Here is a 25,798-nt window from a genome sequence, read left to right on the forward strand (position 1 = left end):
GACTTCGAGATGGTGCCACTCACTGGTATGAGACTTGGGAGTTATCCAGGAGTGACGGTGCTCCCCCAGCTACGTGGGATCAGTTTGTGACTGCTTTCACCCGCCACTTTCTGCCCCCAGAGTTGCGGCGGGCACGGGCCGACCGATTCTTATATTTGCAGCAGAGGGGTCGGAGTGTTCGCGAGTATAATCTTGAGTTTGATTCTCTAGCCCGGTATGCCCCTGCCGTGGTAGCAGATATGTCCGATCGGATGCACAGATATGTTATGGGATTGGATCGGTATTTGATCGACGACTGTATGGTAGTGTCATTGCAGACAGATATGGACATTGCCCGACTTCAGGCCTATACGTTGGGTATGGAGGGTCGTCACAGGTCTGATCATTCTGGTAGAGATCAGGATAGGAGGCCGCCCAAGAGGGCTAGGTTCGCAGGTTATTCTGGAGATTTTCGGGGTGGACAGCCTCAGCAGCAGCAGTCAGGCAGACAGCTTCCTCCGTCCGGCCGGAGTTCCCAGTCAGGCAGCCAGAGATTTGATAGTGCGGGACCGTCTGGGGCCGGTCAGAGCTCCAGAGCGGCAGGTTCACAGATGACTAGAGGTCCCATCCAGGCCAGACCACCCAGGCCCCGTTGTCCTCATTGCGGGAAGTCTCATCCTGGGGAGTGTTATCGAGCTATTGGAGCTTGCTTTTCGTGCGGTGGTCAGGGCCATTTTATGAGAGACTGTCCGTTGGCGAGCGGTTCTGGTAGTGTGACTTAGCCGACAGGGTCAGCCGCCGGTTCATCATCTGCTCCATCTGTTGCACGCCCTGGAGGGCGAGGTATGCCAGCACCGGCAGGACGCGGTCGAGGCCGCGGTGGCGTTTCAGGTTCTAGCGGTCCCTCGAACCGCATATATGCTTTGGCCAGCCGCCAGGATCAGGAGGCTTCGCCAAACGTCGTCACAGGTACATTATTGGTTTTCTCCAGATCTGTATATGCATTGATTGACCCTGGTTCTACTTTATCATATATTTCTCCGCTCGTTGCTAGTAAGATTGGGATAGTGTCTGAGCCTATAGAGCCATTTGAGGTAGCTACGCCAGTTGGGGATTTTGTTATAGCGAGACAGATCTATAGGGATTGTTCTGTGACTATTTATGATCGTTGCACTAAAGCTAATTTGATAGAGTTAGACATGCTTGAGTTTGATGTCATTATGGGTATGGACTGGTTGTCTTCCTGTTATGCTAATGTCGACTGCCAGAAAAAGGTAGTCCATTTTCAGTTTCCAGGGGAACCAGTTATAGAGTGGTTCGGATCTACAGCATCGCCGAGGGGTAAGTTTATTTCATACCTCAAGGCTAAGAAGATGATCCAGAAGGGTTATATCTATCATTTGGTTCGTGTGCACGATACTGCAGCTGAGATACCTACCCTTCAGTCTGTTCCGGTTGTTAGCGAGTTCCCAGATGTATTTCCTGACGAGCTTCCTGGCCTTCCGCCTGAGCGGGAGATTGATTTTACTATAGAGTTGATGCCGGATACGCAGCCTATATCTATTCCTCCGTACAGGATGGCACCGGCTGAGTTGAGAGAGTTGAAGGAGCAGCTGAAAGATTTGTTGGATAAGGGCTTTATCAGACCCAGCACATCACCCTGGGGAGCGCCGGTATTGTTTGTTAGAAAGAAAGATGGGTCACTGCGGATGTGTATCGACTACCGGCAGCTAAATAAGGTGACTATAAAGAATAAATATCCCCTCCCCCGGATTGATGATTTGTTTGATCAGCTGCAGGGTGGTAAATATTTTTCAAAGATAGATCTGCGCTCAGGTTATTATCAGGTGCGAGTGCGGGAGTCAGATATCCCGAAGACTGCTTTCAGGACCCGGTACGGGCACTATGATTTCAGAGTTATGTCTTTCGGGCTGACTAATGCTCCAGCGGTATTTATGGATCTGATGAATCGGGTATTTCGGCCTTTTCTGGAGATGTTTGTTATTGTGTTTATTGATGATATTCTGATTTACTCGCGATCAGCCGAGGAGCATTCAGATCATTTGAGGATGGTACTTGGCATTCTCCGTCAGCAGAAGTTATATGCTAAATTCTCCAAATGTGAATTCTGGTTGACTTCTGTGGCATTCTTGGGCCATATTGTCGGTGCAGACGGTATTCGGGTCGATACGCAGAAGATTGAGGCTGTACAGAATTGGCCCAGGCCTACTACACCGACGGAGGTGCGCAGTTTTCTGGGATTGGCCGGATATTATCGCAGGTTCGTGGAGGATTTTTCTTCTATTGCATCACCACTGACGAGGCTTACCCAGAAAGCAGCAAAATTTCAGTGGACCGATGCCTGCGAGCGCAGCTTTCAGATGCTGAAAGAAAGATTGGTTACAGCACCAGTTTTGGCTCTTCCAGAGGGATCTGACGGGTATGTTGTCTATTGTGGCGCCTCTGGTATTGGGATAGGTTGTGTATTGATGCAGCACGGTCGAGTCATAGCCTATGCTTCCCGGCAACTCAGACCGCACGAGAAGAACTATCCCACTCATGATCTTGAGTTGGCCGCAGTAATTCATGCTTTGAAGATTTGGCCGCAGTTGACCGCCTATGATTTCGTTTGCATTATGTATATGTATATGATTTTGATACGGATTTTGACATACTGATTTGTACTTCCCTTTGATATCCGGTTTGCTTTCAGTTTTGGCCCATATTTCTGTACTCTGTGCTTTACATACTCAGTACATATTTCGTACTGACCCCCTCTCTTCGGGGGCTGCGTTTCATGCCCGCAGGTACAGACATTGGTGATCTTCCACCGTAGGCTTCACTTTTCTGCTATTTCGGAGTACTCCTCCTTGATCCGGAGTCCACTTCTGGTACAGACATCTTTTGTTATGTATATTTTGTACATTTGACTATTCGGGTACGGCGGGGCCCTGTCTCGCCATATGTCTTTGTTTTGGATTCGTAGAGGCCTGTAGTCATGTTTGTGGGGCGAGGGTCCTATATGTGTTTGTTTGACTTTGATATTTGGTCCTAAAGCGGTCCGTTTGTTATGATGGCCCTAAATGGCCCTTATGCTTATATTTGCGCTTATGACCGGCGATGTCTATTCCGCCGCTCCTTTCGGATTCGATATGATATTTTGATATGTGCGACCGCTTAAGACATATTTTGATATAAATTATGTTTGATATGACTTTTATGAAATTTTGAAATAAGTTTGGATTCGGTAAATGAATGTACGATTTGGTCTGGGTACCCAGGTAGGGTGCCAGTCGCGGCCCACGGGGATGGGTCGTGACATTAATACCCAAGGTGTATTAAGTCCATTAGTCAACCTCATCCAAATGTCCAAGTGGGTCTATGACCCCAAGCGACGGTTATCACGTTATGTGCATTGATTTGAAGGATAAACATGTGCGTTATGTGGATCATGTGCTATTTAGGTAGAACTAACCGTTTGTGAACGCAGGTAGCCATGAGTCGGTACAATACGAACAACAGGCAATTAGTTATGAGCAAAGCATGCAAGAATTAGATACAGTTTTAGCTGAGCAAGGAGACATCTGCATCAAAGAAGGCATCAAAACGAGAGGAGTTTTGGCTATGTCATACATTATCCAAAATCGCCGAAAGATCGGTGAATGTATCCAAGCAACCAAGAGGCTCAAAGATGACGAAGGACTTTCCTCATTGTTAATTAGCTTATGAAAGTCAAGTTGTAATAATTTCCTTTGTACCAAGATTTTCAAACATTGTATGCGTTTTTAATTAATAGCACATTGGGATGACATATAATCGCATATTTTATCCTTCAAATCCGCGTTAGGCCTACCTCTGGCGCAAAAGAGGTCCCTCGCATAATAGGTCGCACTGTGTTTGCTATATCTTTCTTTTTATGATGTGATTTGTTTGCTATGAAATATGTGTTTTGTTTTCTATGCAATATGTGTTTCTTTCAACGTTGTTTGCTCAATGTTCACAGCAATCACTCGCACCATACTAATGCAGTTTTCTTCATTTTTTTAAAGGTTTTATTTTCTTTTGATTATTTCCCCAACGGTTGATTCGCGTTGACTGCAAGCTGGCAGACTACCCGTACTTTACAAGATCAAAAACACGAGCATCCAGCGATATGAATGATTCAGGGGCATCCGAACAGACTGGCTTGGGACTTGTCACTGGTCCAAGAGACGAACCTGAGGCTTTAGGAGGAAGAAATGACGAACTCATTGCACAACTGGTGCAGCTAATAGCCAATATGCAGAGTGAAATTGAGCGACTGCGAAATCTTACCAATCTCTTCATTACCCTCAACACGCCTCACCATGAACAAAGAACAAGCGCGACAATCCCAACATCCTTTTTGCTCATCGGTTCACTCGCCCTTCAGCCTTTTTTCTCAAACCTTCCACTTCACACAGTCAATCCATGCACCACCAATTCACCCCCCGTCCCACAACAAACTAACATACAACAAACCACCCCGTAACAAAATGACCTGCAACAAGCCAACCCCCAGCAAATTAACTTCCAACAAACAAATCCGCCGTCTTTCACCACTCCCTATATCCCTCAGCCTGTAGCTACCCAAAACTACCAAGCAACTCAGCACATACCAATGGCATACACCGCTAACCATAATACGCAGTATGTGCCACCAATATATGTCGCGGAAGCTCAACCTTTCACTACCCAGTTGCAGGCTATGCAATATCCAGAAGTTGACCCTTATGAGGAAATTGAAAGGGAAGCCAGAGCAAGAGCGGACGAGAATATAGCAAAAACGCCTCGCAGTCTGAGAGAAGCAGTTAGAAATATCCAAACCCATAAGGGGTGCGAAGGACTGGAGCACGAGGATCTATGTATTCACCCTGACATCGAGTTGCCTGCGGGACATAAAATACTAAAATTTGATATATTTGACGGAAAGGGAAATCCTCGGGCTCACTTGAGGTCATACTGCGATAAGCTTGTCGGAGTGGGAAGAGGTCATGCCATTCGGATGAAACTATTTGTAAGGAGCCTGACAGGAGAGGCGCTCGATTGGTATACATGCCAAGACCCGCAAAAATGGCATAGTTGGGGGGAAATGGTCAAAGAATTCATGGACAGATTTAGGTATAACTCTGAGACTATCCCAAATAGATTTTACTTGATGAAGCTGGAAAGGAAATCGACAGAAACTTTCCGAGAGTACGCCATGCGCTGGAGAGCAGAGGCCAAAAACGTCTAACCCCCAATGGCAGAGAGTGAGATGACGACACTTTTTGTACAGTCTTTAAAAGATGCCACATACTATGAAAGAATGTTAAGTGTCATCGGACAAAAGTTCTCTGAAGTCATCAAAATGGGAGATTTCATAGAGGAAGGTATCAGAATAGGGAGAGTCGCAGATCCGCGGCCTTGCAAGCAACAAGTAAAGCAATTCAATCTGATTCAGCTAAGAGGTAGAGGGACGGAGCATCCGTGGTCATGAGCGTCCAAGAACGAAGACCGAATCAAATATTAACCTACCAATACCCTTCATCCCAGCCTTCTTACCACAGCCAAATCCCTCAGCCTTATTACCAACCTCCACCCACTCCTCATCCTGCTTACCATACCCAACCAGCATATCACTCACCTCGAGCACCCGCCCATCAAAGCCCATCACGATACCAGCCAACCTACTCACCTCAATCCCAACAGCAATCACCAAACCGTCCACAAAATGCACCCAGACGTCGCCCAAACTTCGAAAAAAGGCCAACTAAAACCTACACGCCATTAGCCGAACCCTTAGCCCAACTGTACGAAAGATTAAGAACTGCAGGGATACTCCAGCCAATTCAGGGAAGAGTTCCCAATCCCCTTCCTGGATGGTATGACGGGACTAAACGCTGCGCGTATCATTCAGGAATTACTGGACATGATACAGAAAATTTCCGTACTCTCAAGGACAAAATTGAAGCATTGATTAAGGAAGGGGTCATCCAGCTCAAAGGAGCTCCCCTAAATATAAACAACAACCCGCTGCCCAATCATAGTGATGCCATTGTGAACATGATTACCCTTGATGGAGATTGCAATCTGGGAGGAAGCTGAATGCAACGTGATTTTGAATGAATGCTCTGAAACCCCGATTATCTGGGATGCTGAACCTGCAGATATTTTGAACAATTGGACTTGTACCCCGCCCCTGGTTTTTCGGGAGTCTTGGTAGATAATTTGCATTAAATATTTGATGAAGCAACACGATTCAAAACTGAGGCCTGAATCATGTTTATGCTTTTGCTGTTTTGCCTTCAAACTTTCGAAAGTTTAAATGCCGATTTCAAGTTATATTTATTACTCCGTCTTTATTTAAATTAATTTTTCTTTTATTTTTCAGCAATCGAATTAATAAACCTATACATTTTTCTTCAGCCGCCACCCTCCACATTTTGCCCTCTCTTCATCTCAACCTAGTTGCCTCCTTTGCTATAATTTAGCCGTTAAATCCGGCGTATATCTCTTTGGTTCACCCCTTGTTACTTATCCTGTATTATGGTAAAACCTCGCAAACATTCTATATCATCAGAAATATTGCAAATGACACGCATCAAAAGTGGCTAAGCACCGCTTTCTATGTGTTGCATGGGCTGAGAACCACCCTCTGGAGGTTTCTGCAAAGGCTGAGCGCCGCCTTTATATGTTGCATGGGCTAAGCACCGCCTCTTGATGTTCTGCATGAGGCTGAGCACCGCCTTCTATCTGTTGCATGGGTTGAGCACCGCCCTCTTGACGTTTTTGCAAAGGCTGAGCACCGCCTTCGATATGTTGCTGGGCAGAGCACCGCCCTCTGGATGTTTCTGCAAAGGCTGAGCACTGCCTTTATATGTTTCATGGGCTGAGCACTGCCTTTATATGTTTCATGGGCTGAGCACCGCCCTCTTGATGTTCTGCATGAGGCTGAGCACCGCCTTCTATCTATTGCATGGGTTGAGCACCGCCCTCTTGACGTTTCTGCAAAGGTTGAGCACCGCCTTCTATATGTTGCTGGGCTGAGCATCGCCCTCTGGATGTTTCTGCAAAGGCTGAGCACCGCCTTTATATGTTTCATGGGCTGAGCACCGCCCTCTTGATGTTCTGCATGAGGCTGAGCACCGCCCTCTTGACGTTTCTACAAAGGCTGAGCACCGCCTTTATATGTTGCATGGGCTGAGCACCGCCCTCTTGATGTTCTGCATAAGGCTGAGCACCGCCTTCTATCTGCTGCATGGGTTGAGCACCGCCCTCCTGACGTTTCTGCAAAGGCTGAGCACCGGCTTCTATATATTGCATAGGCTGAGCACCGCCCTCTTGATATTTCTGCATAAGGCTGAGCACCGCCTTCTATCTGTTGCATGGGCTGCGCACCGCCCTCTGGATGTTTCCGCATAAGGCTGAGCACCGCCTTCTATCTGTTGCATGGGCTGAGCACCGCCCTCTCGATGTTTCTACATTAAGGCTGAGCACTGCCTCCTCAAAATAGATACGCTCTCTGAGGGCGTCAAAGACACCCTTTTCATGGCCAAAGGACTTTACTTTTATGCATCGTCATCCAAAGACATCATAGTCTAAAGGCATCATTCCCATAGCCTAAAGATAACATTTAATGGCGTAAGGAATTTACTTTGTGTATCATCATCCAAAGGCGTCATCGTCTAAAGGCATCATCTACATGGCCTAAAGACACCATTTCATGGCCTAAGGATCTTATTTCTCATGACCCTAAGACATCATAGCCAAAGACACCATCTACATTGTCTGAAGGCAACTTCTCATTGTCTAAAAGGAGTTTGCATCATGTTTAACCATTTTAGCCAGTCATGTTAAGACTACAGAAACTGGGACAAATTTTAAGGGCATCATCGTAAAACTCAATGTCCTCCTATGCCAGAAACTGGGACAAAATGTTAAGGGCGATATCGAGAAACATGAAAGAATATATGGCCAACAGAGTAATCAGGCAAAAGGAAAACTTTGGAGAAAGGACGCTCGTTTTGTTTCACAATATGTCACAGTTCCAAGTTCGACTGAAATTGTTAATCACCATATACGTATTTCACTATGCATATTCGCTTTCGAAAATATGATTTTCTTAATTAGTTAATTTTACTAGTTGGCCAAGACTTATAAATAGGCGGAGGTTACAAGTCCAGACAAAGTTGGAAGCATGAGGTTCCAAGAGCCAGATCTTCAAAGTCAACGCGAATCAACCTCCCCCCAAAACTTACAAATTTCCTTTGGATGCAGGTTTCCAAGTTGCGGAAGCCAAAATATATAATGTTCGCAGCCTTGCAAGGATTTCACGTCGAACGGTTTGATCTTTCTTATAACAATTATGACTCTCGAGTATCAATAATTTGCGAGATTCACAACAAATTAATGCTTGAGTCTTGCAAACGATTTTTCAAACGTGTCGATGCACAAACATTTCCTATTGCTTTCAAATGCCTTGATAAATGCTTTCAAATACACTGCGCATGCACTATTGCTTTAAATGCCCCGCACTGCACTACCGTTTTCAAATGCCCCACACTGCAAAATCAACCGTACCTGCATTACATTATTACTTTCAAATGCCCTGCAAAGGCACAACATCATTGTTCGCAAAAGCACCGCATTTAGGCTCGTCCGCCTTTAATAGGACATTTTAGGCTTGTTCGCCTTTAATTGAACATATTAGGCTTGTCCGCCTTTCATCATTCATTTAGGTTTGTCCACCTTATAATAGGACTTTATTAGTCATTTAGGTTCGTCCACCTTACAACAGGACTTCATCATTCATTTAGGTTTGTCCACCTTATAACAGGACTTCATTATTCATTTAGGTTTGTCCACCTTATAATAGGACTTCATTATTTATTTAGGTTTGTCCAACTTATAACAGGACTTCATTATTTATTTAGGTTTGTCCACCTTATAATAGGACTCCATTATTTATTTGGATTTGCCCCCCCTTTAAATGGGATGCGATGTTATTAGGTTTGTCTGCCTTATAATAGGACTTGATTAATTTATTTGAGACATGTCCGCCTTAAAATTGGACATATTAAGTTTTACAAAAACGCACTGATGTTGCACTTGCATTTGCACTACTTTTACCTTAAATAACTTTCATACTAATCGCACACCAGCACCACTTTTATGTCAAATACTTTGTACCGATCTCGCACTTGCACAACTTTTATCTCAAATATTTTTCACTAATCTCGCATGCACAACTTTTATCTCAAATATTTTGTGCGAATCTCGCACATGCACTGTTGTTTTCAAATGCCCTGCATAAATGCTTTTAAACGCACTGCACATGTATTGCATTATTACTTTTAAATGCCCTGCAAACGCACTGCATAAATGCTTTCAAACGCACTGCACATGCATTGCATTATTACTTTCAAAGGTCCTGCAAACGCACTGCATCAATGCTCTCAAACGCACCGCACATGCATTGCACTATTACTTTCAAATGCCCTGCAAAGGCACTGCATCATTGCTCGCAAACGCACCGCACATGCATTGCTTTATTATTTTCAAATGCCCTGCAAACGCATCATGCCGGCTTAGAAATCCTCATTTATCATAAATCATTCGGCTTAAATAGCCCATCCGGTTTAAGGCCTCATTAATCATCGCCGAAAGCCATCATTCTCATGAATCATCGGCCTAGAACCTCATTTGCATCAGCCTCAGCAAGGCTATCATTTTAATCATTGCAGCTCTTTCGTGGATTTATTTTTCATCGCTTTACTTCTGATATTTATTTCCACTGACTATTTTACCTGCCTAAGTTTCGCAGGAGCTTTAGCGCAACGTGGAACTATTTCTTCGGCAGCGAACTGGGGCAATGCGTTGGGAGGGAAAGCAGACTTCCCGACAAGGGTCAAAGATCTACCTCGAACACTCACCTCCAACTCCAAATATCCCGCTTGCATTCCAGCACACTCGTTTTCAGAATTCTCGAGTTCTACCATAATACCCAATGTCACCATAATTCGACACTGGGACAATATTTTGCAAAGATTCGTGCCAATCGAGATTTGCTATTCATAGGTTTCATAGTCATCCCAGAACTACACTCGGCCTGATTCTCATGCAGCCCGAGATATGTAGGCAACTCGGAGACCGGAGTTCGGCCATAATTCTTTCCAATTTTCTTTACCCTTAGCCTCCAAAATCCTTTAGCCGGGATAAAATACTACTGAGTCAACGTCTTTGCCCGAAAACTCTTTCATCATTACCGGTCAAAGAGGGACAAGTTGTTGACACCCAATTTTGTCCCACCTTTCCTCCAAAATATCTATTTACGCCTCTAGTATTTTTTGGCAACTTAAAAAAAAAAAATATTATTACTATAATTATTAGCTTTTTATCAATACCGGCGTTTCATTATTCTATTATAGTTACTAGTTGTTATTATTATTATTATTTTTTTGGTTACCGGTACTATTATAATTCGCATTGTTATCATTTCAGCATTTTTACCAGCTTATGCACACGCATCACATTTATCTTCGCATAATTTAATAATAGCATTTACTTACTGTTGAATTTCAAATATATTATCGCACGGCTATTACGGCATCATTTTATTTTCATCTAAATACTAATAAATACATACTTTATATTAGGGGATATTTTAGCACACTCAATATATGATTAATTTAAAATGGGTCTCTTATTTAAATTTAGAAGCCAAACAGATTTCTTCCATCCAGCCCAATATTTTAAAATAGCCAGCCCAAATCAGTTAACCCATTATTTTCAGCCAATTCAGCCCAAAAGAAAATTGACCCAGTCCATTAACCCACGACCCGACCCAATTCTCATTTTTAACAAAAATGAAACCCCTAAGGGTTTTATCTTTTTCTCCTCTCAGCCGCACACCCCCTGCTCCCAGCTCTCTTCTCTCCCTCTTTCATCGTCATCTCATCCCCACCACCGCTGTTCACTCCCTGTTCCCCGCAGTCCCCCACTTCCCTTTGTTCCCCGCTCTTCTCTCTCTCCCGCTCCTCCTTCTCTCTTTCTTCAGCACAAAGCAAAACCCTATAAAAGGGTGGCAGGTTGAATCGTTTTGAGGACAGGTTTTAAAGTCGCAAACCCCCCCCCCCCCCCCCCCCCGAAAATTAAAGTTCTGAAAAAGTGGTTTTTCCAGCGGCCAAAATCCCCTAAGCAATATTAGTGCATCAGGTTTATTTCTGAATATCGAGTCAAAATCCAGTCATTTTTGTTTTCGTTTGCGTCAGTTGTGCTTTAAATAACAGATCATACTTAGTCCCTCTTTCGTCCTTGGGTATTGGTTCGAATCCGAGCATCGCAAGCTCAGATTTGGTAGTGTTCGAACGTGAATCGAAGGCCCCCATACCCACTTCGCTGCCTCCGAAAAAATGTAATCTTCTTACCCCATCTTAGTATTCTGTTTGCTTGTAAATGTACTGTTTTTCATGTCTTTTTTTTACCGCGTGTTTTAATTTATCAAGAGTTAATTTTGTGTTTTGAAAGATATAATACACCCCTTTCCCGACACGTTTGTTTAGAGTCAATATGGTTTAAACCTTAAAGGTTTATTTGGGCTTATTTGCTTCATTATGATTAAATTCGTCATTTTCCTTCATGTCTTTGGTGTTTTCCTATTTTTCAGTTTTATGTGTTTTCATTTTCGTGTGATCACAGCATGAGGCTAACTTATATTATGCTCTCTCTCTCTTTCTGTTTTTACTTAGTCTATGAGTATACCCGTGCTAATGTGAGTTGCAGTTCAGTTGAGTGCCTTGTTTATAGTTTTAAGAAGTCAAAATTTGATTACTTGCCTTCGTTAATAAGAATATGCCTAGATTTATTCAATATGTCGCGTTCCAGTTTTGGAGTCTGATTAAATCTTAAAGTCATATAATTTCAAAATCTTGAAAGGCTGATGGTTTTCCTCTAAGAAAAAGTACCTGTCTTTTCAAAATGCACAGCTTTAGGAACAAATCATCTTCCTCGAGTCGCATGTAAAGCCTTATTAAGGCCTTATATATGTTCCATTCAGTCTGCTTCAGTTAGAATTAATTTGGACTATGCGAATCAGGTTTAAAACTATTTTAGCTTAAAGGTGGATGCATTCTTTGTTTACCTAACCGAATTTCACTTCTTTTAAAACTAAAATAGATATTGGTCCTAGAGATCAAGTTTCTTCTTGCTAGAAACAAGTTAATTGATTCCCTGTTAAGAGGCCATTGTTTTGGTTTTGAATATTAAGAGACTAATCACCGTTTGTTGCCAGATGGAGTTGATCTTTTAAAAGTAAAGTGGTTCCATGTTTGGTTGGAGCTAATGTTTGTGTTTTTCAGACATAAGTTCAGTTAGTGCTCATTAAAGTCACCATGCATATTTGTTTTGGTAAAGAGAAAATCATCATGCATATAGATGTTTCAAAGAATTTAAGTTGAACAAACTGACGTGTATGTTCAATGGAACTGTGAAAAGGAACAACATATTTTTTTAACTTTCATTATGGATATGCCACAATAGAATTGGGTTTACCTCCATGATTAGGAAATTTCTTGAAAATCGTATCAGTAGCTTTAGGTCCTTTCTTGTACTGCTTAGTCTCGTAAGATTTAACGATGAGTTTGAAGAGGTTGGAGGAAGCGAACCCCCATTGTTACAGAGAAAGATTGTTAGATTTGAAAGTGTGAGGGCTTCGTTTGTTTGTGTTTATGTTTAAGGGCCGCTGCGATGAGAAGTTTGAACTAGATTTGTTTCACAAATTCTTTTAAAATTGCATCAAGTTTGGATTCTGTTTTTTTTTTATCTTCCTCTTTGTTATATTTCCAATATCATGGAGATTAGTTTAGTCTTAGCGTTGTTTGAGCAGACTAGTTTAGTCTTCCTTTCCTGTTTACTAAGATTGTCCAGGTGCTGTTTGCGAGCATTTTTAGTCTATTCAATTTCATATTTGTTTTCGCTTTTTGTCTGGTTGCTATATGTGTAAAGCATAAAATAAGCATGAGTCAATGTCTTAAAATAGGAATCTGATTTCCATACCCCAACATGCCTAAAAAGGAATTAAATGCAACATGTGTATGTTCAGTTTTGAGTGTTTTAAGTTAAGCATTTTTTTTACTGTGGATGTTGCACTATCACATTTTATATTTGGTTCGGTCCTCACCTTGTTTTGTTGGTATTGCGTTCTAATTTCTGAATCCCTTATCTCATATGTATGTGTAGAATCCTATATCCTGTGGTTTCTAAATCCCTTATCTCACTGGCATTAAATTTTAGAATTATTTCTCCTATACATCCTTATGAATGTGTATACATAAGATACACCTAAATATACACAATATATACATAGTCTATTGAATTGTCTTAAGGGTATATTTTATATATTTAACTTTCTTATTGATTAGATACTAATCCTTTTCCTTTCGTTTTTATGCATGACCATCGCATACGAGTCCCTCGGACTCATCCTCTTCCACATTCGGTGTTGGGCTAAAAGCCCAACGAAATCTCCTCCGCGTCCAGCCCATCCGCAGCAGTTTATAAAATTTCTGCTGGGCCGAGGCCCAACAGCAGCAAAATAGACCGAAGCAACTTTAAATGGGGCTGAGCCCATTTATTCACATTTCTTGGGCTTCTATTTTTATTTTATTTTTGTATTTATTGCATTTAACTTGTGTTGTTTTGACTAACACTTTATTTTATTTGTCTCTTAGCTTAGATGAATTATAGGAGAATTTAGTGGGGTTTAGTTTTTAGTAATGGGTAGTTAATTTAAGGAAAACTAATAATTAGTTCCATTTTCTTCTTTTTATATTAAAGTATTTATAGTACCTAGAATATTTACCTTTAGAATAATTAATTCTCAATAGCGTAAATTCATATTTGAGTTAAAGGAATCATATTTTATTCTTGTTACCTTGGGAATTTTAAAACGCCACTAACACGCAAAGAGGAACTAAAGAATATTTTGTAGACATCTTTTAAGGTTTATCCAAATTATGCATATTTTTAGCCAGATGTAGTTAATAAAACATAATCTTGTTTACACTTCTAAAACGCAAAGTCAATTAATACATCATCGTTTAGTTTGTTTCAAATATTTGTTAAAACACTGTGCAAACTCGCGTTTTCTTCTACTTATGTGCAAATTATCATATTTCGAAAATCTTATTTTGAATAGCATTATTCTACTTCCATGTAAAGCATTAGCAGCATTTATAACTTTATTTCAAATAGCACTTTAAAGTCTCCTTTTATGCAAATTATTAGTCTCGTGTTAAATAGCATTATTATTTAAAGTCTTTGCGACAATTATAAGTTTATTTTAAGTGGCATTTGAAGTTGCCTTTCATGCAAATTATTATATTTTCTACAAATCTCATTCTAAATAGCATTTTTATTTAAAGCCTTATCAACTTTTAGAGGTTTTATTTTAAATGGCATTTAAAATTTTCTTTTATGCAAATTATTATATTTTCTCTAAATTTTATCTCAAGCAACATTCTTATATTTTTCTTAAAAACCTTAGCAACATGTTTTAGCCCTTTTTCTTAAAATTTCAAGCATCTTGTTTAGCATTAATTAATTAACCTAAGTCTGGCCGGATAACCGTAGTTAACAGATTCTAAAGGATGCCTAACCCCTTCCCTTTAGGATAATATAGAACCCTTACCTAGAATCACACTGATTAAGCAGACTATTAACGGAGGTTTAGCCAGCTTTACCTTAGTTAATAATTAGGTGCCCTAATTCACCTTAAAATCAATTAGGTGGCGACTCCTTAAAATGAAAGCAATTTAGGAATCTCCAATATGATGTACTCTAATTTAACCCGGTTAAAATGGGGTATAACATGAAGGATTTTCCCAATGCCTTCGCCTATTGTCAACGTCTAAAGAGCCTTGCGGATCAACTGAAAAACGTCGGGGCTCCCGTGACGAATAGCCGCCTTGTCCTTCAACTGGTTTTGGGTCTCACTGAAGCGTACAAAGGGGTTGGGACACAAATTCGCCATGCTAAGCCTCTCCCCCAATTCACAGAGGCTCGGTTTCCTTTGTTTTGGAAGAACGTGAACTTACGGCTATGGTGTCTCACGGGTCTGGTTCGGCTATGGTAGCCGCGGTCGACGACACAAGCTCACGCCGAGGGAAAACCAAAAATTTCCACTGCCACAATTATGGGAATGGCCGTAAAGGCGGTTCTGGCCGCGGCTCAGGCGGCGGTAAATTCACCTCCGGCGGACGCGGTGGTTCGGGCCGTAGCAGCGGTGGTCCCCAGCCAGCGGGCTCCTTTTCGCAGCAGTGGCCTGCCGGACAGCTTGGTCACTGGCAGTGGGTACCGCAGCCTCGCTGGGTTGCTGCTCCTCCCCCTGCCCGTACCCGACCACTTCTTGGGCTCGTCCCCCGCCTGGCCCACAACGACAGCAAGGTATATTGGGCCCTCCTCCAGCCCAGCAGCTCTACACGGCAGCAGTGGCACCTCATGGGTCGTATGTCCCAACCGACATGGAGTCCGCAATGCACACCATGACCTTAAACCCGCCCGATCAAAATTGGCACATAGATACCGGGGCCACTTCTCATATGACATCCTCGGACGGTAATCTCTCGTCTTATTTTAATTTTAGCAATCAAAATAATGGTATTATTGTGGGAAATGGTCATTCGATTCCAATTCGTGGTTGTGGTCATACTAGTTTGCCTCCCCCAAACCCCCCTTTATCCTTACGGAATGTCTTACATGCTCCTAAACTCATTAAGAATTTAATTTCAGTACGAAAGTTTACTACTGATAATTCTGTGACTGTTGAATTTGATCCATATGGGTTTTCTGTAAAGGATTTTCAGACGGGGATGGCACTAATGCGGTGTGATAGTCGGGGAGAACTTTATCCAATCACCACCATCAAATATCCAACCACCACTCCATCAACCTTTGCGGCGTTGTCCTCTACTTTTTGGCATGATCGTTTGGGTCATCCGGGAAATTCTATTTTGGATTGTCTTAGGCTTAATAAAAGCATTGAATGTAATAAATCTAGTCATTCTAGTATTTGTCGTTCCTGCGTTCTTGGTAAACACATTAAGTTGTCGTTTGATTCTTCTACTTCTGAAACTTTGATGCCATTTGATATTATTCATAGTGATTTGTGGACCTCTCCCGTGTTAAGTTCATTGGGTCATCGGTATTATGTTCTTTTTTTGGATGATTTTTTGAAGTTTTTATGGACTTTTCCTTTAGCTAAGAAATCTGATGTTTATGCGAAATTCTTAGCTTTAAAAGCCCACATTCATACCCAATTTGAACGTCATATTAAAAATGTCCAATGTGATAATAGGAGGGAATATGATAATGGTCAATTCGGGAAATTTTGTGAGTCTAATGGGATGTCATTTCGTCTTTCTTGTCCACATACGTCATCACAAAATGGGAAAGCCGAAAGAAAAATCCGATCTATCAATAATATCACTCGAACTCTCCTTGCTCATGCCTCTCTTCCCCCTTCGTTTTGGCATCACACCTTACAAATGGCAACATATCTTCTTAATATTTTACCAAGAAAATTATTGGGTCATGTTTCTCCTCTTCAAGTGCTATACCAAATAGAGCCATCTTACTCTCATCTTCGGGTTTTTGGGTGTTTATGCTATCCCCTCTTTCCTTCTACGACTATCCACAAATTTCAAGCCCGGTCTACACCGTGTGTATTTTTAGGGTATCCTACGAATCATAGAAGGTATAAGTGTTATGATTTATCGTCCAATAAAATCATTATTTCTCGTCACGTGATTTTTGATGAGAATGTTTTCCCATTTTCCAATTTACATTCTCCCACGTCAACTACTTATAATTTTTTGGATGATGGGATTTCCCCCCCATTTTGGTTGCATCATATGGCTACTGATCTGGATAATCGGCCCAGACCACCCCACGTTGCACCCGTGACCCAGCAGACTATCCCCCCTCCCACCGTGGCTCGTACTGCCGCCTCCCTTTCGTTGGCAGCGCATGGGCCAGCCGCCTCCCCTGCCGCCCTACCCCCTCCGTTGATAACTCCACAAACAAACCCACCTACCCCTCTCACCTCTGCCTTGGGCCAACAACCATCTGCTCCGTCTCCCACACCTACACAAACATCATCCCAGCCGCCCCAATCTACCAATTCACCCCGAATGGTGACCCGGAGTCAAAATGGTATTTTAAAGCCAAAACGTACGTTTAACTTGAATACCATGGTTACGAAATCCCTTCTCCCTTGTAACCCTGTGACCGCCCTTCGTGACCCGAATTGGAAAATGGCTATGGATGATGAATTTGATGCTCTTATTAAAAATAAAACGTGGGAGTTGGTGCCCCGTCCACCTAATGTGAATGTTATTCGTTCTATGTGGATTTTCACTCATAAAAAAGAGTCTAATGGTGATTTTGAGAGGCATAAAGCCAGTCTTGTAGGTGATGGAAAGACTCAACAGGTTGGCATTGATTGTGGTGAGACCTTCAGTCCGGTGGTCAAGCCGGCTACGATCTGTACCGTTCTCAGCCTTTCATTATCAAAGAAGTGGCCTATTCATCAGTTAGATGTCAAGAATGCTTTCTTACACGGTGAGCTCAAGGAAACAGTGTACATGCATCAACCTATGGGTTTCAGAGATCCCACTCATCCGGATTATGTATGTTTACTCCATAAGTCCTTATATGGACTTAAGCAGGCCCCGAGGGCATGGTACAAGCGTTTTCCAGATTATGTCTCTTCTCTTGGTTTTTCAAACAGCAGATCGGACAATTCTTTGTTCATCTACAAAAGGGGTCCGATATGGCATACATTTTACTTTATGTTGATGATATTATTCTTACTGCTTCCTCAGATTCTCTCTGATGCTTCATTATGGCTTTCCTTGCCTCGGAATTTGCTATGAAGGATCCGGGTCCTTTGAATTATTTCCTTGGCATTCATGTCACTCGCCATAAGGATGGCATGTTTCTTTCGCAATGCAAGTATGCCGAAGAAATCATTGATCGAGCTGGGATGTCTTTTTGTAAGGCTACTTCTACTCCGGTTGAAACTAAACCGAAGGTGAGCAGCACATCGGGTGCTCCATATGATGACCCGACTCACTATCACAGTCTCGCAGGTGCACTTCAGTATCTTACTTTCACGAGGCCAGATTTTTTCTTATGCTGTTCAACAGGTATGCTTACACATGCATGCTCCGCGAGAGGTTCATATGCATGCTCTTAAGCGCATCATCTGTTACATTCAGGGTACACTTGATTATGGTTTGCATCTTTATCCATCCTCAGTTACTGACCTCCTTTCCTACCCTGATGCCGATTGAGGGGGGGGGCTGCCCTGACACACGTCGGTCAACGTCTGGTTATTGTGTCTTCCTTGGAGATAACTTGATATCTTGGTCTTCGAAACGCCAACCTACCCTCTCTCGTTCGACTGCTGAGGCGGAGTATAAGGGGGTTGCTAATGTTGTCTCCAAGTCATGCTGGATTCACAATCCTCTGTTGGAATTACATTGTCCTATTCATAAGGCTACTATGGTGTATTGTGACAATGTGAGTGTCATTTATCTTTCGGGAAATCCAGTGCAACATCAGCGCACCAAGGACATTGAAATGGACATCCACTTTGTTCGTGAGAAGGTTGCGCGAGGACAGGTTCGTGTCCTTCATGTTCCATCCTGTTATCAGATTGCCGATGTATTCACTAAGGGACTACCACAAGTCTTATTTGAAGATTTTCGGGACAGTCTCAGCGTTCGTAAACCTCTCGTTTCGACTGCGGGGGTGTGATAGATTATGTAAATATTAGTTAGAATATTTTGTAATCTCCTATTTTAGGTTAGAATATTTTGTAATCTCCTATTTTAGGTTAGAATATTTTGTATATTAACGAAGTCAAGGAGTGAAAGGAGACACGGAAAATGTTTCCTACATTTTACTTATAAAATTTAAAACTCTATGATAGTGACTATTTTTTAACAAGATTGACAGGTGACTATTTTGTGAATTTTACGAGAACCAACAAGGTGAAATGTGAGAGCTCACCATGGGAGTTCGCTCTCAATGGCAAGAGAAGAACCACACTTCACTCCCACTCATAAAATCATTACCTAACACCTAAAACTTGAACAAAAATTGAATTGGAACTCTTCCTTTTGGGTACAAATATATACAGCTCAAGGGGAGATAGTAAATTTATTAGCCTAAAGTAGAAACCGTAGAATCATCTTTTAAGAATACTCACATGTCATTTCACTTCGCATATATCAGAGGGTGACAAGTAAAAGTGTAGTAAAAGATATCAGAACGCAAGGTTATGTTTGCAATTAGAGAGAAGTGAGATAAAAGAAATCACAAAAATTTAAGCTACCTATGATTGGATATCAAGGATGTGCATATTATTGAGCAACAAGGATGCCACTTTACCAAATAAAATATTCAACTCTGAGTGCTCTATTTAAAATGACGTCTAACGTACTTATACAGAGATTCTGAGTAATGTTATTGCCTATGTACAATAACTAGTATTTTCTATGTCACCACGAAAATAGCACGATTACAAATATAATATCATAACTTATTGATTGACAAATTAAGTTAATGTTACAGCTTACAGAAATCGACTTAAGGGTGTTAACGTCAAATTCAAATTTGGGTTTAAAGGGTAATATGTTCGAAAGTCTCTTTAAATAGTTTCTTGCATATATAAAATGGTACGTAATTATTTAATCTCAAAGAACAGCCTAGAAATGGTACTTAAGAAGACATTTAAATCTTCTTATTGTATCTTAACTACCTTGATTAAAGATGATTTCATACAAATTTCACTTATCTCACTATATATTAGCCACAAAATTATAATAACGCAAAATATCGGAAAGCACTAAGTAAATTAAGTAAAATAATTTTGCTAATCACTATGTGAGTATAACTCTGTTTCTCTTCATAATTATTCTTGTCTCTATTTCATTTTTATTCATTCGAAAGTTGAAGTAACGTCTTTTTACGATGTATTGAAGTCCTAATTAGAATTTTTCAACAACATTTAACAGTTGGGATTGATCATGAGGACTTCTTTTTACGAGCTCTTGTTACTACATATATGCCAGAAAAATTTGAAGACTATGTATGCTTTTATTGCTAAAACTAGCCTAGGTATTCAATCCAGTGAGATATATGAACCCTTTGTACAGGCATGAGTTAGGTTTTCATTAAAAGTACAAGGACATGTTCAACCCCTATTGAAATATTGTTGGGCATTAATGTGTAATGACATTAATGTGTAATGAAAATGAAAATTTTGAATTATTTCCTTTGCTTTATGGATGAAGCATTTCTTCCACATTGATGGTGGAAAGGGAAGTTCTTGTGCTTATATGTAAAAACATTTCTTCTAGTTGCTAAAGGGTTAAGAAAAGGGTCTCCCCTCGCGCTGTCGTCGCTCGGCTCGGCTTCGGCTTCGGATTTGGTTAAATGATTTGATTGATTGATAATTTTTTTGGACCAAATTTTCTTTAATTTTAACTTTTGATTATTAATCATTATTTAATTATTAATTAATTATCTAAATCATGACCCGGTTTATGACCTGGATCTGCGCACCTGACCCGTTCTCTTTCCCGGATTAAATTTAAACTTTCCCACCTTTTTTTAACAGGACTGTTCTGAAAGGTTACAAACCTTTTTAGAAACAGTGCCTCAATGGCTATAAATTCCTATTGATACTCAGATTTTTCCTTACGAATTTTCTGACTTTCTAATCTTCTTGTACTCTCTTAAATTTTCTGTGTGCTTTACTGTTGTCGAGTGGTTCGCAGTTCACCGGAGTTTTCGGTACTGATACATCGGTGAGTAAATCGTTCTATTCTGGGAGGATATATTCCACAATCTCGGGTACATTGAGGGGAATAATTTCCTTAAGGGCACTCTTTGCATTCAGTGGGTTCGATTTGATTCCTAAATATATTTTCAGATACTGTTCGTATTTTTCAGTTTCTACTTTTCGCTTTCTGAAATTTTTCCAGATTCTGTTTAAGTTTATTTTTCAGATACAGATTACTAACAATCTTAAGGAAATTAGTTTATATATATATATATATATATATATATATAAAACCTCCTGTTTCTGGAGAATAAAACCTTCTGGTTTTCTACTCCGTTGGAATCTTTCTAGTCCAACTTGAAGAACATAAAAACTTCGTTGGATTATTAAAGTTCATAACAGTGAAACGATTTGAAGAACATAAAAACTTCATCGTTTACTTGTGAAACAGTTTGAACATACATACCTTCACTGTTTACTGTTTTAATTTTTTTTTTTTTGTTTTCCATTAATTAAATTGTTTGTCAATTATTGACAGAGATAAGGAAAAATGGCAATAGAAAAGGATGTCAGTGCCTCTACTCTAATGGAGACTGATGCAACAGCGACAGTTGCGGGGGAAACAGTGGCGGCGACGAATGTTGCCTCATCAAGCCTTTCAACTACTGCACATGCCATGGCACCGGCAGAAAAAATAGAAAAGATTTCGGGAATTAACTTCAAAGGTTGGTAGCAGAGAATGTTCTTTTGGTTGACCACTCTTGGTATGCAGAAGTTCACAAACGAAGACCCTCCTGTTCCTGAAGAAGGAATGCCTGAAAATCAGCGCTTCATGGTTTTTGAGGCTTGGAAGCATTCGAATTTCTTATGCAAAGGTTATATCCTCAGTGCTTTAGAGAATGATTTGTACAACGTCTAAAGTTCTGCTAAGACTTCAAAGGAATTATGGATTGCCCTTGAAAAGAAGTATAAAACCAAAGATGCATGCCTGAAAAAATTTGTGGTTGCCAAATTTCTAGACTATAAAATGGTGGACAGTAAGACTGTTGGAACTCAAGTTCAAGAACTCCAAGTACTTATCAATGACCTTATTGCTGAAGGTATGGTAATTAATGAGGCATTTCAAGTGACTACTGTAATTGAGAAGTTGCCTACTTCGTAGAGAGACTTCAAAAACTATCTCAAACAAGCGCAAGGAAATGTCGTTAGAAGATCTGGTGATTTGCTTGAAGATCGAGGAGGATAGTAAAGCGGCCGAAAGGAACTCGCGTGGAAATTCAATGATTATGGGAGCAAACATCGTTGACGAAGCTGCTCCAAAGAATAAGAAAAGGAAGATAGGATAGAGGACGAAACAAAACAAGAAAAAATTCAAAGGCAACTACTATAATTGTGGGAAAGCTGGACATAAGGCTCCAGATTGTCGGGCCCCTAAGAAAAATAAGAAAAAAGATCAGGCAAGCATGGTGGGAAAAGATGATGAAATTAATGATCTATGTGTTATGCTCACTAAATGCAATTTAGTTAGAAACCAAATGAGTGGTGGATTAACTCTGGCGCCACTCGACATGTTTGTGCTGTCAAAGAAGCATTTGTTGCGTATGCTCCAGCGGGACCCGAAGAAGAGCTTTCAATGGGAAATACTGCAACAGCCAAGGTTGAAGGATATGGGAAGATATTTCTAAAGATGACTTCCGGCAAGTTATTGACGCTTAACAACATTCTGCATGTTCCTACAATTAGGAAGACTTTAGTTTCAACTTCACTGTTTGTTAAGAATGGTTTTTATTGTGTTTTTGCTTTGGACAAAGTTGTTGTAAGCAAAAATGATATGTATGTTAGAAAGGGCTACCTCACAGAGGGCCTTTTCAAACTCAATGTAATGGTTGTTGACAGTATTAATAAAGTTCTAGCTTCGTCTTATTTATTGGAGTCAAATGATTTATTGCATGTTCGTTTAGGACATGTCAACCACAAAACCTTGCGGAAATTGATTAATTTAGAAGTATTGCCTAAATTCGAGTGTAATAAATTAAAATGTGAAATATGTAATGAATCTAAGTTTGTTAAACATCCTTATAAGTCTATTGAAAGGAATTCCAATCCTTTAGACTTAATTCATACAGATATTTGTGATATGAAGTCAATACCATCTCGCGGTGAAAAAAAGTATTTCATAACTTTTATTGACGATTGCACTTGATATTGCTATGTTTATTTGCTTAATAGTAAGGATGAAGCATTTAAGAAATACAAAAGTGAAGTTGAAAATCAATTGAATAAAAAGATAAGAAGTGATTGGTGGAGAGTATGAATCTCCTTTTGCAGAGATATGTTTAGAATATAGAATTATTGATTAAACTATTGCCCCTTACACACCACAATCCAATGGAATTGCGGAAAGGAAAAACTGAATATTAAAGGAAATGATGAATGCTTTATTAATAAGTTCCGGTTTACCGCAGAACTTGTGGAGGGAAGCTATCCTTACAGCTAACCGAATACTCAACATAGTGCCCCACAGTAAAATACAATCTATTCCATATGAAAAATGGAAAGGAAGAAAACCCAACTTGAAAATTTCATAGTGTAGGGGTGCTTAGCTAAAGTTCAATTTCCTATACCCAAAAGGGTCAAAATAGGACAAAAAACTGTGGATTGTGTTTTCATTGGATATGCTACCAACAGCAAAGCATGTCGATTTTTGGTTCACAAATCCGAAAATCCTGATATCCATGTTAATATGGTAATTGAATCAGATAATGTTGAATTCTTTGAAAACATTTATCCATATAAACAAGAATGTGAGTCATCCAGCGAAAGATCTAAACGATCACGGGAAGAACCAAAGGAAAATACACCAAGTAAAGAAGATCCAAGGCGTAGAAAACGCCAAACGACATCTACTTCCTTTGGAACAGATTTTGTGACGTTTTTGCTAGAAAATGAGCCTCAAACATTTAAGAAGCCATGTCTTCTTCAGATTCACCATTTTGGAAAGAGGCAGTCAATAGTGAGATTGAATCAATCTTGAACAACCATACGTGGGAATTGGCTGATCTTCCTCCCGAAATTAAACCCTTAGGTTCGAAATGGATTTTTAAAAGAAAATGAAAGCTGATGGCACTATTGACAAATATAACGCAAGACTTGTTGTTAAAGGCTATAGACAAAAAAAAGGTCTTGATTATTTTGACACATACTCGCCGGTAACAAGGACAATATCCAATCGGGTATTAATAGCACTAGCGGCAGTATATGGTCTTCAAATCCATCAAATGGATGTTAAAGATAGCTTTATTAAATGGAGACTTGGAGGAAGAAATTTACATGGAACAGCCTGAAGGTTTTGTGGTTCCTAGTAAAGAGAGGAAAGTGTGCGAACTTGTTAAGTCTCTTTATGGACTAAAGCAAGCACCGAAACAATGTCATGCAAAATTTGACCAAACAATATTGGCAAATGGATTCAAGATCAATGAGTGCGACAAATGTGTTTACATTAAAAACACTCCAAATCATGAAGTCATTGTATGTTTATATGTTGATGCATGTTGATAATGAGTAGAGATATTGTCGACGTAAATGCTACTAAGCGTATGCTTGCTAGCAAATTTGACATGAAAGACTTCGGAGTTGCTGATTTGATCTTAGGAATTAGGATTCATAAAACTCCACAAGGTCTAGGCATTATCACTGTCTCATTCTATTGAAAGGGTACTTGACAAGTTCAAGTATTTGAATTTCAATGTTGCAAAGACTCCAATTGATGTAAGTTTTGCACTTCAAAAGAATAAAGCTGAAAGTGATTCGCAATTGGACTATGCACGAGTTTTGGAAAGCTTGATGTATATCATGAATTGTACACGACCAAATATAGCATGTGCTATTAGTAAGCTGAGTCGGTTCACAAGCAATCCCAATCAAACTCATTAGATGGCAATGAAATGAGTTCTAGGGTATTTAAAACACACCCAAAACTATGCCTTGCACTATAATAAATATCCTGCTATAATTGAGGGATATAGTGATGCAAATTGGATCACCGGATCATCTGAAGTTAAATCCACAAGTGGATATGTTTTCACCATTGGTGGAGGAGCACTGTCTTGGAATCATCCAAACACACATGTATCGCCCGCTCTACAATGGAATCTGAATTTATAGCTTTAGATAAGGCCGGTGAAGAAGTTGAATGACTCCAGAATTTTTTGGAAGATATTTCATTCTGGCCCAAACCTTTGGCACCTATATGCATACATTGTGATAGTCAAGCAGCAATAGGCAGGGCAGAGAGCGTTATGTATAACAGAAAATCTCTTCACATACGACGGAGACACAATATCGTTAGACAACTACTCTCTAGTGGAGTTATCATTATTGACTACGTAAAGTCAAGAGATAACATGTCGGATCCACTCACAAAAGGCCTAACTAGATAGGCAGTTGAAAGATCATCGAAGGGAATAGGTTTAAGGCTTAGGACAAGTCATCATGGCGGTAATTCTACCTAGCAGACTGGAGATCCCAAGAGCTAGGTTCAAAGAGATCAAACAAAGTTATGAATGACGGTTCGACATTGTCAAATAAATCAATCCATTCTCGTAATGAAGACAATGTTCAGGAACAAGGATAAAACATTAAGGCTTTAGCAAGTTAATAAAGCTTAAGTTTTTTAATGGTTTCTAAGTTTGGCGGGTATGACCAAATAGTGTCTACGTGATGACACGTTTAGGAATCACCTATGAGAATGTGAAGTGTAAGCTGCTTCAAAGGGATTGATAGAAAAATTCCATTCTCTATACACTCATGAAACCATGCGGTGTTCATGGATGAAACGAACACAACTGTAAGAACCATAGACGGTTAGGGGTTGATTATGTGACTTATGTTATCTAGGTATACAACAACGCTCGACGGTTCAAGGATATCAAATCTACCGATTGACCGAGTATATCTGATATAACTTCACTA

The 25,798-nt window shown here is 40.3% G+C and overlaps 1 protein-coding gene across 1 annotated transcript; it reads left to right on the forward strand.

Annotated features, from left to right (window-relative positions):
• Positions 1 to 17,878: 17,878 nt before the first annotated feature.
• On the forward strand, positions 17,879 to 18,329 carry LOC132613273 (uncharacterized mitochondrial protein AtMg00810-like). The gene is made up of 2 exons (XM_060327299.1): positions 17,879 to 18,067; positions 18,183 to 18,329. Exons 1-2 carry the CDS (start codon positions 17,879 to 17,881, stop codon positions 18,327 to 18,329), a joined length of 336 nt encoding a protein of 111 aa, XP_060183282.1.
• The last annotated feature ends 7,469 nt before the right edge of the window (positions 18,330 to 25,798 follow it).

The sequence above is a fragment of the Lycium barbarum genome, chromosome 10 (assembly GCF_019175385.1).
Source record: "Lycium barbarum isolate Lr01 chromosome 10, ASM1917538v2, whole genome shotgun sequence".
Lineage (NCBI taxonomy): Eukaryota > Viridiplantae > Streptophyta > Magnoliopsida > Solanales > Solanaceae > Lycium > Lycium barbarum.

Coding starts and splice junctions, on each gene's coding strand:
- LOC132613273 (XM_060327299.1), top strand. CDS start 17,879: ATGGCTTTCCTTGCCTCGGAATTTGCTATGAAGGATCCGGGTCCTTTG. Junction 18,068..18,182: donor CGGTTGAAACTAAACCGAAG/GTGAGCAGCACA, acceptor GCTGTTCAACAG/GTATGCTTACACATGCATGC.